At 42.2% G+C, this 12,594-nt stretch overlaps 2 protein-coding genes across 2 annotated transcripts in view; one reads left to right on the top strand and one right to left on the bottom strand.

Moving 5' to 3' along the window:
• The window catches only part of LOC311100385 (EMILIN-2-like), a gene marked incomplete at its 5' end in the record, with an annotated part of 25,816 nt that extends 15,822 nt beyond the window's left edge, over positions 1-9,994 (top strand). Inside the window, 5 exons of the mRNA XM_084141278.1 lie at positions 3,543-3,758; positions 3,912-3,962; positions 4,046-4,099; positions 5,834-5,950; positions 9,456-9,994. Coding sequence (XP_083997404.1) covers positions 3,543-3,758; positions 3,912-3,962; positions 4,046-4,099; positions 5,834-5,950; positions 9,456-9,775 — 758 coding nt within the window. The 3' untranslated portion in view covers positions 9,776-9,994. The remainder of the gene's footprint in view (positions 1-3,542; positions 3,759-3,911; positions 3,963-4,045; positions 4,100-5,833; positions 5,951-9,455) is intronic.
• Positions 9,994-12,594, bottom strand: part of lpin2 (lipin 2) — a 57,751-nt gene continuing 55,150 nt past the window's right edge. Inside the window, exon 20 of the mRNA XM_084141287.1 lies at positions 9,994-12,594. Within this exon, the coding sequence (XP_083997413.1) occupies positions 12,450-12,594 (145 nt within the window). The 3' untranslated portion in view covers positions 9,994-12,449.

Below are 12,594 nucleotides of genomic sequence, written 5' to 3'. Positions count from 1 at the left end.
TCTGCTATTCTAACTCTCAACAGTAAGTTGAGACCCTGACTGAGTAAAAAAAAAAAAATACATATACACATTTATTTTCTTCTATTATTTCTTAAGATGAAGATATTCAATTATCTATTTTTCCGCTGAAAGTAGACTAAACTGATGTGGTATGGATCATGGGTTACCACAGGGATTCTGACATATCCTCAGACTGGTGGAGGGAGTGGCTGGCTGTGAGTCCGTGGTCCTTTCTAGCTTGTAGCGCCAGGGTGGTGGGTTCAATTCCCAGGACCACCCATATGTAAAATGTATGCACGCATGACTGTAAGTCGCTTTAGATACAAGCGTCTGCTAAATGGCATATATATATATATATATATATATATATATATATATATATAAGTGTAGGATTTCCTGCATACACTGTAACACTCCTTCCAGGTCCGCGATTAAAGCCAGGGTCCCCCAGCTGCAATTGGTTACATCCACCTCTTTAATCATGGCACATGCACAGGTTAGAGCTCCATCCTTTGTAGCTCAGCTGGTAGAGCACGGCGCTTGTAACGCCAAGGTAGTGGGTTCGATCACCGGGACCACCCATACACAAAAAATGTATGCACGCATGACTGTAAGTCGCTTTGGATAAAAGCGTCTGCTAAATGGCATATTATATTATATCATTACCCTGCGATTTAGGCTGAGATTGGCTTTCAGTCAGAGTCAAGGCCCAACACACACTCAAACTAAACTAAACACGCACGTGCAAGTTCTGCCTCAGTCTTCCTTCCTGTGGTATTTTACGGGTTGCTTCTAGTCCCCTCTCTGTGTAGTGTTTATTAGGGAGTAGGGTGAAGTTGCCCATAGACACTGATTCGGGGTCAGTTTAGCATTTCCCCCCACTAATGGTTAAGGTTGGGATTGGGGGAGGGGAAGTTGATCCTAGATAAACGTTTTAATAGCCAGACCATGTTGTCCTGGCTTTTATAGTGACTGATCTCTGTTGCCTGAGGTGGGGGATAGGCTGCCTGGTGACTTGGTATTCAGGTATGCCTTTCATGTACAGCCTAATCCCTATATGCCTGTTATCTCATTGACTGCTCAGGAGAATAATGAGGAGTAGGGTGAAGTTGCCCCTGCCTGGATACACTGATCTTAGGTTTCTTTTGCATATTCCCCACTAATGGTTCAGGTTAGGATTGGGGGAGGGGAAGCTGATCCTAGATCTGTACCTAGGGGAAACTTCACCCCGGAACAATGTTGAGAGGGTTAATGATTTGCTGATAAACTCGTGTGCAGTTTGTTTTAGTCATCTCAGCTCTGGCTGTCAGGAATGCACCAACAGTTTACTCCTGTCACAGTGGCTGTGTCTGCGGTGTGGTGTTTGTAAGTCGCTCTGGATAAGAGCGTCTGCTAAATGACGTAAATGTAAATGTAAATGTGTTTAGGTCACTGATGACAGGGAGAGGTAATTACATTTACATTTACGTCATTTAGCAGACGCTCTTATCCAGAGCGACTTACTCACTGTTTAGACGCTAATGACAATTAGAATCTCTCAGGCGTATTGAAAAACATTCTATACAATAACTGTACTTTCATGTAAAATGACTAGAGAAAGTACAGTAATAAGGTGTAAAAGAGTGCAGAGCCGTGGTTGAGTGGGTAACACTAGTACAGAACATAATGCCTCCCCACTGGAGACCGGGGTTTAATCCTCTTTTACTCCTTTCCTTCTGCATCTCTCACCTATTTACCTCCCCATCTGTTTCATGCCCGTCTAATAAAGCTTTAAAATACTCAGGGTAGAGAGTGGAATTCCCCAAAAATGTGTAAGAGAAGATGTACTGTAGCTAAAAAGTACACAGGAAATGGGCCAATAAGAAAAAACTCACAAGCCATTACGATGACATACTGGCAGACTACGACCAAAAAACATTTGTTTTTGTTTTGCTAGGTAAGTTAGTCTAGCCAGCTATCTAAAACTTAGTAGTAATCATGATTAACTACTGACCAGGCATGTGCCCAGGGGCCCTGACCTCCAGGACGCACCTATTCATTTAGTTAGAAAACTCTCACTCAGATATGTGACCAGATTTCTCTATGGGGGCTTATGTAAAATGTAAGTGATATTTAAGTGAAATTTTAATCATCTTTGTTTACACCCATTCAGCATAGTTCACACCCTCTTAAGCCTTAGCGCCACGCATCGCTTTAAGAATTAACATGTAAACGCATGGCTAACCATCAGCATGGTCAACCCATCCATTATCCTGTCTTTAATGGGGTTGAAAGTATTCAATCCCCTTGACTTTCTACACATTTTGTCTTACAGCCTGAATTTAAAATGGTTTAAATTGCGATTTTGTTTCACTAATCTACATACAATATCCCGTAATAATACAAATTAATTAAAAATGAAAAGCTGAAACATCTGGAGTCAATAAGTATTCAACCCCTTTTGTTATGGCAAGTCTAAATAAGTTCAGGAGTAAAACATTTGCTGAACAAATCACATAAATTGCATGGAATAATAGTGGTTAACATGATTTTTGAATGACTGCTCCACCCCTTACCCCACACATACTGTACAATTATCTTTAAAGTCCCTCAGTCAAGTAGTGACTATCAAGCACATATTCAACCACAAAGACCAGGGAGGTTTTCCAATGCCTCGCAATTAAGGGCACCGATAGGTAGTAAAAATAAAAAAGCAGACACTGAATAACCCTTTGAGCATTGTTATTAATTAGGTTTTGGATGGAGTTGCTTACCAAGACGACATTGAATGTTTTGGCTTGACAATTTATGGCAAGACTTGAAAGTAATATTTTGTGTAGATCGTTGCTAAAAAATGACAATGAAATCCATTTTAATCCCACTTTGTAACGAAACAAAATGTGGAAAAAGTGAAGGGGGTTGAAAACGTTCCGAAGGCACTGTAGCTCAGTGCTTTCTCCTTGGCTAAACAAGGCTCATAACTTAACATTTATATTCATATTTACGGATCCCATACAAGTTTGTAATTAAGGCACATGAAAGTTCACATGTTCAAGAAGGCCTTTCTGCAACAACAACAAAAAATGGCCCGACTGCCGCCAAGAGAGGATGGCCACAAATGTTTTGCCCGCGAGGTGGGTGGGGTCCCCGCCCCCTAACCAAATCTTGCTTAGGGCCCCCTGCATACTAATGTGAGTTCCCACAAACCAGCTTTTACTGGGAGGTTGGATTTACTGGGAGGTTGACTGGGTAGGAAAGTGAAACCTTTCACTCGTGAAGCACAGAGCAATGCCAGCTTGACCTTGCTGTCTGAAAGGAATTCTCTCTGATGCTTCTCTTTTGACCAGACACATTTTCTTCATTGTGGTTTTTGGGCCTTAACTTAATGCTGACACAGGGGGAAGTGAGACTGGGAGAGTCTTACTGTCTGTCAGTGTCAGGAGTCATCACGGCACCAGCTGGTTTGTTAACACGTGTTGACCTCTCCACAGCTGGTCCAGGGTTTTATCCTTCATCCTTTCTTTCTCTTTACCCCCTGGCTTGTCATTACCCCCTATTTTCAGGTGTTCATGGTGGTGTGGTGTCTGGTAATCCCACTGAGACTAAGCCTGTCCCTCAGAGCCCTGTCCTGCCCGTTGGGCCAATACCAGATGGGGCCCTACCACCACATATGATGGAGACCTGGGAGGCAGGAGCCCCCGGAATCATGATCTCTTCCAAACCGCCCAAGGGGGCCGACGGCAGCATGACCTCCCTCAAGGGCTTCGCTGGAGCACCAGGTGAGATATAGGGGTAGCTGGGAGAGGGGCTAAGAACACGTACAGAATACACATGCATGTGCACCCCTACATACACACGCGCAAGTAGGTATGTTTGCAAGATGAATTACATTCTTTCAAAACCTCATGAAATGTATCTTGATTATTTTATAGCTTCCCCACCCTCTACAGGGTCTTTAAAGCCTAATATACCAGTGATTTCTGGTAAGTGATATTTTGACTCATTTGATTTCATTTACTATGAATATAAAATTGTGAGTCTCCTGAAAATGAACCTCTTTCAACAGTTGCCCACATTCCCCTGAGACCGTCATTGCACAAGCCGTATTTAACTTTAACAGGCAATATATTTAGCAGTCTCTTGTTAAGATTAAAGCCATAGTATTCCAGTCAGTTAAGGACAAAAGTTGTCCTAATAACCACTTATTTTTTTTAAAATTATTTATATTTTTAAATGACAGTGAGAATGTGTGTCCCAAATTTGGGGACAAGCTGTGTCAATGTGACTTACAGTGCCTTTAGAAAGTATTCACACCCCTTGACTTTTTCCACATTTTGTTGTTACAAAGTGGGATTCAAATGGATTTAATAGTCTTTTTTTTTTTTGTCAACGATCTACAAAAAATACTCTAATGTCAAAGTGGAAGAAAAATTCAAACATTTGTAAAAAATCATGAAAAAAAAAATAATGTATATTGATTAAATAAGTATTCACACCCCTGAGTCAATACATGTTATAATCAATCACCTTTGGCAGCGATTACAGCTGTGAGTCTTACTGGGTAAGTCTCTAGGAGCTTTCCACATCTGGATTGTGCAACATTTTCCCATTTATTATTTTCAAAATTCTTCAAGCTCTGTCATATCGGTTGTTAATCATTGCTAGACAACCATTTTCAGGTCTTGCCATAGCTTTTCAAGCAGATGTAAGTCAAAACTGTAACTCGGCCACTCAGGAATATTCACTGTCTTCTTGGTAAGCAACTCCAGTGTAGATTTGGCCTTGTGTTTTAGGTTATTGTCCTCCTGAAAGGTGAATTCATCTCCCAGTGTCTTTTGGAAAGCAGACTGAACCAGGTTTTCCTCTAGGATTTTGCCTGTGCTTAGCTCAGTTTATTTTTTATCCTGAAAAACTCCCCAGTCCTTAACAATTACAAGCATGATATCATGCAGCCACCATTATGCTTAAAAATATGGAGAGTTGGTACTCAGTAATTCGTTGAATTGGATTTGCGCAAACATAACACTTCGTATTCAGGACAAAATAACACATTTTTTTCAGTATTACTTTAGTGCCTTGTTGCAAACAGGATGCATGTTTTGGAATATTTGTGTTCTGTACAGGCTCCCTTCTTTTCACTCTGTCAATTAGGTTAGTATTGTGGAATAACTACAATATTGTTGATCCATCCTCACTTTTCTTCTATCATCATAGCCATTAAACTCTGTAACTGTTTTAAAGTCACCATTGGCCTCATGTTGAAATCCCTGAGCGGTTTCCTTCCTCTCCGGCAACTGAGTTAGGAAGGACGCCTGTATCTTTGTAGTGACTGGGTGTATTGATACACAGTATAATTAATAACTTCACCATGCTCAAAGGGATATTCAATGTTTTTTTTTTTTTACCCATCTACCAATCGGTGCCATTCTTTGTGAGGCATTGGAAAACCTCCCTGGTCTTTGTGGTTGAATCTGTGTTTGAAATTCACTGCTCGACTGAGGGACCTTACAAATAATTGTATGTGTGGGATACAGAGATGACGTAGTCATTCACTATTATTGCACACAGAGTGAGTCCATGCAACTTATTATGTAACTTATTTAGGCTTGCCATAACAAAGGGGTTGAATACTAATTGACTCAAGACATTTTAGCTTTTCATTTTTATTTAATTTGTAAACATTTCAAAAAACATAATTCCACTTTGAGATGGGGTATTGTGTGTAGGTCAGTGACAAACATTTTCAATGTAATCAATTTTAAATTCAGGCTGTAACACAACAACATTTAAAAAGTAAAGGGATGTGAATACTGTCTGAAGACACTTTGGGTTAAACTTTAACCCTGTGTGTCAGGTGAGCGGGTGTCCTTCTCGGCTGGTCTCAACCTCCTGCCCTTCCCTGGGGAGGTGGGCATCATCCGCTTCAACAAGGTGTTGGTGAACGATGGGGGACACTACGACCCTCACACAGGTAACTACTACAACACTGTCCCAATCAAATCAAATCAAATCAAATTGTATTGGCCACATGCGCCGAATACAACAGGTGCAGACATTACAGTGAAATGCTTACTTACAGCCCTTAACCAACAGTGCATTAATGTTTTTATAAAAAAGTAAAATAAAACGACAACAAAAAAGTGTTGAGAAAAAAAGAGCAGAAGTAAAATAAAATAACAGTAGGGAGGCTATATATACAGGGGGGTACAGGTGCAGAGTCAATGTGCGGGGGCACCGGCTAGTTGAGGTAGTTTAAGTAATATGTACATGTGGGTAGAGTTAAAGTGACTATGCATAAATAATTAACAGAGTAGCAGCAGTGTAAAAAGATGGGGTGGGGGGGCAGTGCAAATAGTCCAAGTAGCCATGATAAGCTGTTCAGGAGTCTTATGGCTTGGGGGTAGAAGCTGTTGAGAAGTCTTTTGGACCTAGACTTGGCACTCCGGTACCGCTTGCCGTGCGGTAGCAGAGAGAACAGTCTATGACTAGGGTGGCTGGAGTCTTTGACAATTTTGAGGGCCGTCCTCTGACACTGCCTGGTATAGAGGTCCTGGATGGCAGGAAGCTTGGCCCCAGTGATGTACTGGGCCGTACGCACTACCCTCTGTAGTGCCTTGCGGTCGGAGGCCGAGCAGTTGCCATACCAGGTGGTGATGCAACCAGTCAGGATACTCTTGATGGTGCAGCTGTAGAATTTTCTGAGGATCTGAGGACCCATGCCAAATCTTTTCAGTCTCCTGAGGGGGAATAGGCTTTGTCGTGCCCTCTTCACGACTGTCTTGGTGTGTTTGGACCATGATAGTTCTTTGGTGATGTGGACACCAAGGAACTTGAAGCTCTCAACCTGTTCCAGTACAGCCCCGTCGATGAGAATGGGGGCGTGCTCAGTCCTCTTTTTTTTTCTGTAGTCCACAATCATCTCCTTTGTCTTGGTCACGTTGAGGGAGAGGTTGTTATCCTGGCACCATAAGGCCAGGTCTCTGACCTCCTCCCTATAGGCAGTCTCATCGTTGTCGGTGATCAGGCCTACCACTGTTGTGTCGTCTGCAAACTTAATGATGGTGTTGGAGTCGTGCCTGGCCATGCAGTCATGGGTGAACAGAGAGTACAGGAGGGGATTGAGCACGCACCCCTGAGGGGCCCCCGTGTTGAGGATCAGTGTGGCAGATGTGTTGTTACCTACCCTTACCACCTGGGGGCGGCCCATCAGGAAGTCCAGGATCCAGTTGCAGAGGGAGGTGTTTAGTCCCAGGATCCTTAGCTTAGTGATGAGCTTTGAGGGCAGTATGGTGTTGAATGCTGAGCTGTAGTCAATGAATAGCATTCTCACGTAGGTGTTCCTCTTGGCCAGGTGGGAAAGGGCAGTGTGGAGTGCAATAGAGATTGCATCATCTGTGGATCTGTTGGGGCGGTATGCAAATTGGAGTGGGTCTAGGGTTTCTGGGATAATGCTGTTGATGTGAGCCATGACCAGCCTTTCAAAGCACTTCATGGCTACAGACGTTAGTGCTACGGGTCGGTAGTCATTTAGGCAGGTTATCTTAGTGTCCTTGGGCACGGGGACTATGGTGGTCTGCTTGAAACATGTTGGTATTACAGACTCAGTCAGGGACATGTTGAAAATGTCAGTGAAGACACTTGCCAGTTGGTCAGCACATGCTCGGAGTACACGTCCTGGTAATCCGTCTGGCCCTGCGGCCTTGTGAATGTTGACCTGCTTAAAAGTCTTACTCACATCGGCTACGGAGAGCGTGATCACATAGTCATCCGGAACAGCTGGTGCTCTCATGCATGCTTCAGTGTTGCTTGTCTCGAAACGAGCATAGAAGTGGTTTAGCTCGTCTGGAAGTCTTGTGTCACTGGGCAGCTCGCAGCTGTGCTTCCCTTTGTAGTCTGTAATAGTTTTCAAGCCCTGCCACATCCGACGAGCGTCAGAGCCGGTGTAGTACGATTCAATCTTAGTCCTGTATTGACTCTTTGCCTGTTTGATGGTTCGTCGGAGGGCATAGCGGGAATTCTTATAAGCGTCCGGGTTAGAGTCCCGCTCCTTGAAAGCGGCAGCTCTACCCTTTAGCTCAGTGCGGATGTTTCCTGTAATCCATGGTTTCTGGTTGGGGTATGTACGTACGGTCACTGTGGGGACGACATCATCGATGCACTTATTGATGAAGCCAGTGACTGATGTGGTGTACTCCTCAATGCTATCTGAAGAATCCCGGAACATGTTCCAGTCTGTGCTAGCAAAACAGTCCTGTAGCTTAGCATCTGCGTCATCTGACCACTTTTTTATTAACCGAGTCACTGGTGCTTCCTGCTTTAGTTTTTGCTTATAAGCAGGAATCAGGAGGATAGAGTTATGGTCAGATTTGCCAAATGGAGGGAGAGCTTTGTATGTGTCTCTGTGTGTGGAGTAAAGATGGTCTAGATTTTTTTTTTCCTCTGGTTGCACACTTAACATGCTGGTAGAAATTAGGTAGAACGGATGTAAGTTTCCCTGCATTAAAGTCCCCGGCAACTAGGAGCGCTGCCTCTGGATGAGCGTTTTCCTATTCACTAATGGCCTTATACAGCTCATTCAGTGCAATCTTAATTCCAGCATTGGTTTGTGGTGGTAAATAGACAGCTATGAAAAATATAGATGAAAACTCTCTTGGTAAATAGTGTGGTCTACAGCTTATCATAAGATACTCTACCTCAGGCGAGCAAAACCTTGAGACTTCCTTAGTATTTGATTTTGTGCACCAGCTGTTGTTTACAAATATACACAGACCGCCACCCCTTGTCTTACCGGAGTCAGCCGTTCTATCCTGCCGATGTAGCGTATAGCCCGCTAGCTGTATGTTGTCCATGTCGTCGTTCAGCCACGACTCGGTGAAACATAAGATATTACAGTGTTTAATGTCCCGTTGGTAGGATAACCGTAATCTTAGGTCATCCAATTTATTCTCAAATGATTGGACATTGGCTAATAGGATTGATGGAAGAGGCAGTTTACTCGCTCGCCGTCGGATCCTTACAAGGCACCCCAACCTACGTCCACGATATCTCCGTCTCTTTCTCATGCGAATGACGGGGATTTGGGCCTTGTCGGGTGTCTGTAGGATATCCTTCGCGTCTGACTTGTTGAAGAAAAAATCTTCGTCCAATACGAGGTGAGTAATCGCTGTCCTGATATCCAGAAGCTCTTTTTGGTTATAAGAGATGATGGCAGAAACATTATGTACAGAATAAATTACAAATAACGCGGAAAAACACACATAATAGTACAATTGGTTAGAGGGCTGTAAAACGGCAGCCATCTTCTCCGGCGCCATTCACACATACCACACTAACCTTAATGTAAACCGCAACCGACCCAAATAATCAAGACTATAAGTCCAAGATTTATGTCAACTTTTGTATGTGTCCCTCTCACAGCTGACATGAGTGTCCCCTTGTCGTTGACTGAGGTTCCTTATTTCTTCCTACTCTACCAGGCATCTTCAATGTTCCCATGGAGGGCCGTTACCTGCTGAGTGCTGTGCTGACAGCCCAGAGAGGTGCCAGGGTGGAGGCAGTGCTCTCTGTGTCCAACCACAGCATCCAGAGGCTGGATACGGCCGGTTACCTTCCTGCTATTGGTGGTGGAGGCTGTGACTGCGGAGGCTCTGCCTCCCTGAGCCTGGTTCTCACTCTGAAGCGTGGGGACAAGGCAGGTTTAGTCATGACCGCAGGCAAACTTGCCATCTCAGAGAACACAGAGGTCCTCTCGACGTTTAGCGCCGTGCTTCTCTACCCCACCCTCTCAAAAAGATAGCCCCATGTCATAGACAAAGTTATCCCCTAAAAAAGAGAACCCCACCAAAGAAAATGCCTTATAAAACTCCAACCTTAAAACAACACCAGTTCTACTTTAGATGTAGTATGCCCAACATAGCATACTTTAGATGTGGGTATGCCTTACAGGTATTTTAGTAAAACAAGTAGATTAACTCATGATAGTACTTTAAAGCAATCTTATGACAGAGCTTTCATACAAAAATAAAAATGTTTATCAAATATTTGATCATAAGATCCTTATGGAGGGAACGGGGCAGGCTGCTGCCATTTATGGAGTATCAATATTTAGTGATTATATTCTAAATGGGACGTTTTTTACATGTTTGAATGTATGCTTGTGTTGATGTGTGTGTTCAATTTGTTTACATTTGTTGTACCGTTTATTTTAAACCTGTGTAATTTTTGGTATTTGCAAATTACTATTTTATGTGAGGACAATCAATTGTACATAGTGTTGTTAGAGGAACTACTGTTAAACAAATAAGATGGTCATTTTTCTACTTGACAAGGGATGCAGAACTTTAAAACAAGGACAGTTGTTTTGAAAGGTCTTTGTATTTCACCTCCTCCCAATGAGTCACAATGTTCTTTAGGACCAATGCCTGAAAATGAAATGTTTTGGTGCCTTTTCTTGAATCAGAGGACTTCAATTCTGCCCCTGGGACCAGTACTAAAAGCTTTGTCTTTATGGTGGCCATGAGTGTTTATTAACTATTGTATTATTATATAGGCCTATTGTTAATTAATAGTATCACTATAAATGTATGACCGAATGGTTAAAGGGATACTAAGGGATTTTGGCAATTAGCATGCTAGCAGATACCCATAGACTTCCATGAATTGTGCTAATGCTAGTTAGCATTGGCTCGCGAAACAATCTATAACGTTCTTCATACTGGACACAGAGACATAAAAATGGTATCCACGAGTTCATCTGACTCTGGGGAGGTATCCCTTTTAATATACTTGTCTGTTTTGGTATCGCAGGTGTTTCTTACATGAATTACAGCGAGTGCTGTTTGAAATGAGGGTTTCGCGCTAAAACAACTTGTGGCGCAACACTCCATTATAAAAAAATATATATTTATCTGATGAAGCTCTGAGCAAAAAGTCACACTGTTTTTAACAGTAAGTGCTGTTTAGACAGATTGTTGGCACATGAAAAGATGCGTTCATGATGTTCCAAAAGTTACACCCTCCTTTTCCAAAACAAGTTAATGAAATAAGCATTGCAAACATCTGCATGGAATCTTAGATTTTATCCATTTTTTTCATATCCCAAACATACACTTCAATGTACATAGTGACACTCAAAAATAATACTTAATCAAGTAACAATAAAGGTATTGAAGAGTGTGAGAACTGTAAAATAGATACACTAAACACTATCAAAGCAGTTACTGAAAAACACAAATACCAGAGCGTTAAGATGTGTGTACACTCCACACAAAATATCACTTTCATAGAAAGAATGGTATCATTACTGAGGAACCCTGCAACGCCTCCGAACTTCATTAAATACAACGGTATAATAATGCCAAGAGAAATCTAAATATAGTTCTAAATATACTAGACAAACCAAGCCATAACAATAGAAATATATCCCATAAAGAAGCATTAATTCATAACACAAACATTGTCAAAGGTAACCCATGAAACGTCTGCTAAAACATATAATTGTGCTTTCAGTGCATATTAGTCTGTCTCCATCCAAAAGCTCCAGTGCTGTGTGCCCTGTGTCAGCAGCATCTAGAAAGGGCTTCCATCGCCTTAAACCTCACTGCAGCCATCTGTACGTATGTCTAAAACATTGAGCCTGCTCAGATCACTTAAATCTATCTATTATCATACAGTATGTGTGTATCTAAGACTAGTGCCAGTTCTACTGGCAGCTCTGTGCAAAATCTTAAGGCTCGATTCAATCTATCGCTGAAGCGTTAGACTGCACGATAGAAATGTAAAGGTAACTTCCGATTGAGCCGACATTTGCAGCGTTTACCGTGAATGCAATTATCTCCGATAATGCGGGAACATTGCCTTTAAATTTCAATCACGCTGTAACACTGAATTTCCACGATAAGGATTGAATAGAGCCCTTAGTTAAAACTTAGCATAGCATGCATACACTATACCGTAAGGCCTTCCCAAACAGCGGAACACTCCAACATAGGGAGTGCATTTTCACTCAAGCCAAATAACTAACTAACCTTACAACTAAGCCTGTCTTCTTTCTCTTCACATTGTATTGTAAAATGGCTGTACAGTCTGTATTGGAATGTATGCCTAAATTGATCATGAGAGGCAGTTCTTATTGATATATCAATGAATGCTATTAAACCTGTGGAGCACTAAACAATGGAATATGATTCAGCATCAGAAGACACATAGTATAGTCATCAGTTAAGGCAGTACAAGCAATCATCATGGAAAGACCCATACAATTATTAAGCAATACAAATATTGCTTACATCGATTTCAATGAATGCGGTTGATTTCAAGTGATTTCATTCCATCCAAAAGACACAAAGTGCATCTACCATACCAAAGTGTCTGTTGGTTATCGCCTTAATACCTGATAATACCACAGCTGTGGGAACTGTCCAATCAGAATCAGAGCAGCTCCTCAAGACACACTTCATCGATTGGTTGTTTCAGAGCAGCTCCTCAAGACAGACTTCAGCGATTGGCTGTCTCCAGAAGCAGAAAGAACTGAATTCTGGGAAACTGAAGGTGGCGCTCTGTTCCTTACTGCGTAAAGGGAAAACGTGCTCCACCAGTTCACTCAGTCGGCCGTAC

This window comes from Coregonus lavaretus (assembly GCF_964263955.1).
Source record: "Coregonus lavaretus genome assembly, chromosome: 2".
Classification (NCBI taxonomy): domain Eukaryota; kingdom Metazoa; phylum Chordata; class Actinopteri; order Salmoniformes; family Salmonidae; genus Coregonus; species Coregonus lavaretus.
The sequence above is the reverse complement of the archived record's forward strand: the minus strand, read 5'-3'. Positions and strand labels throughout refer to the sequence as shown.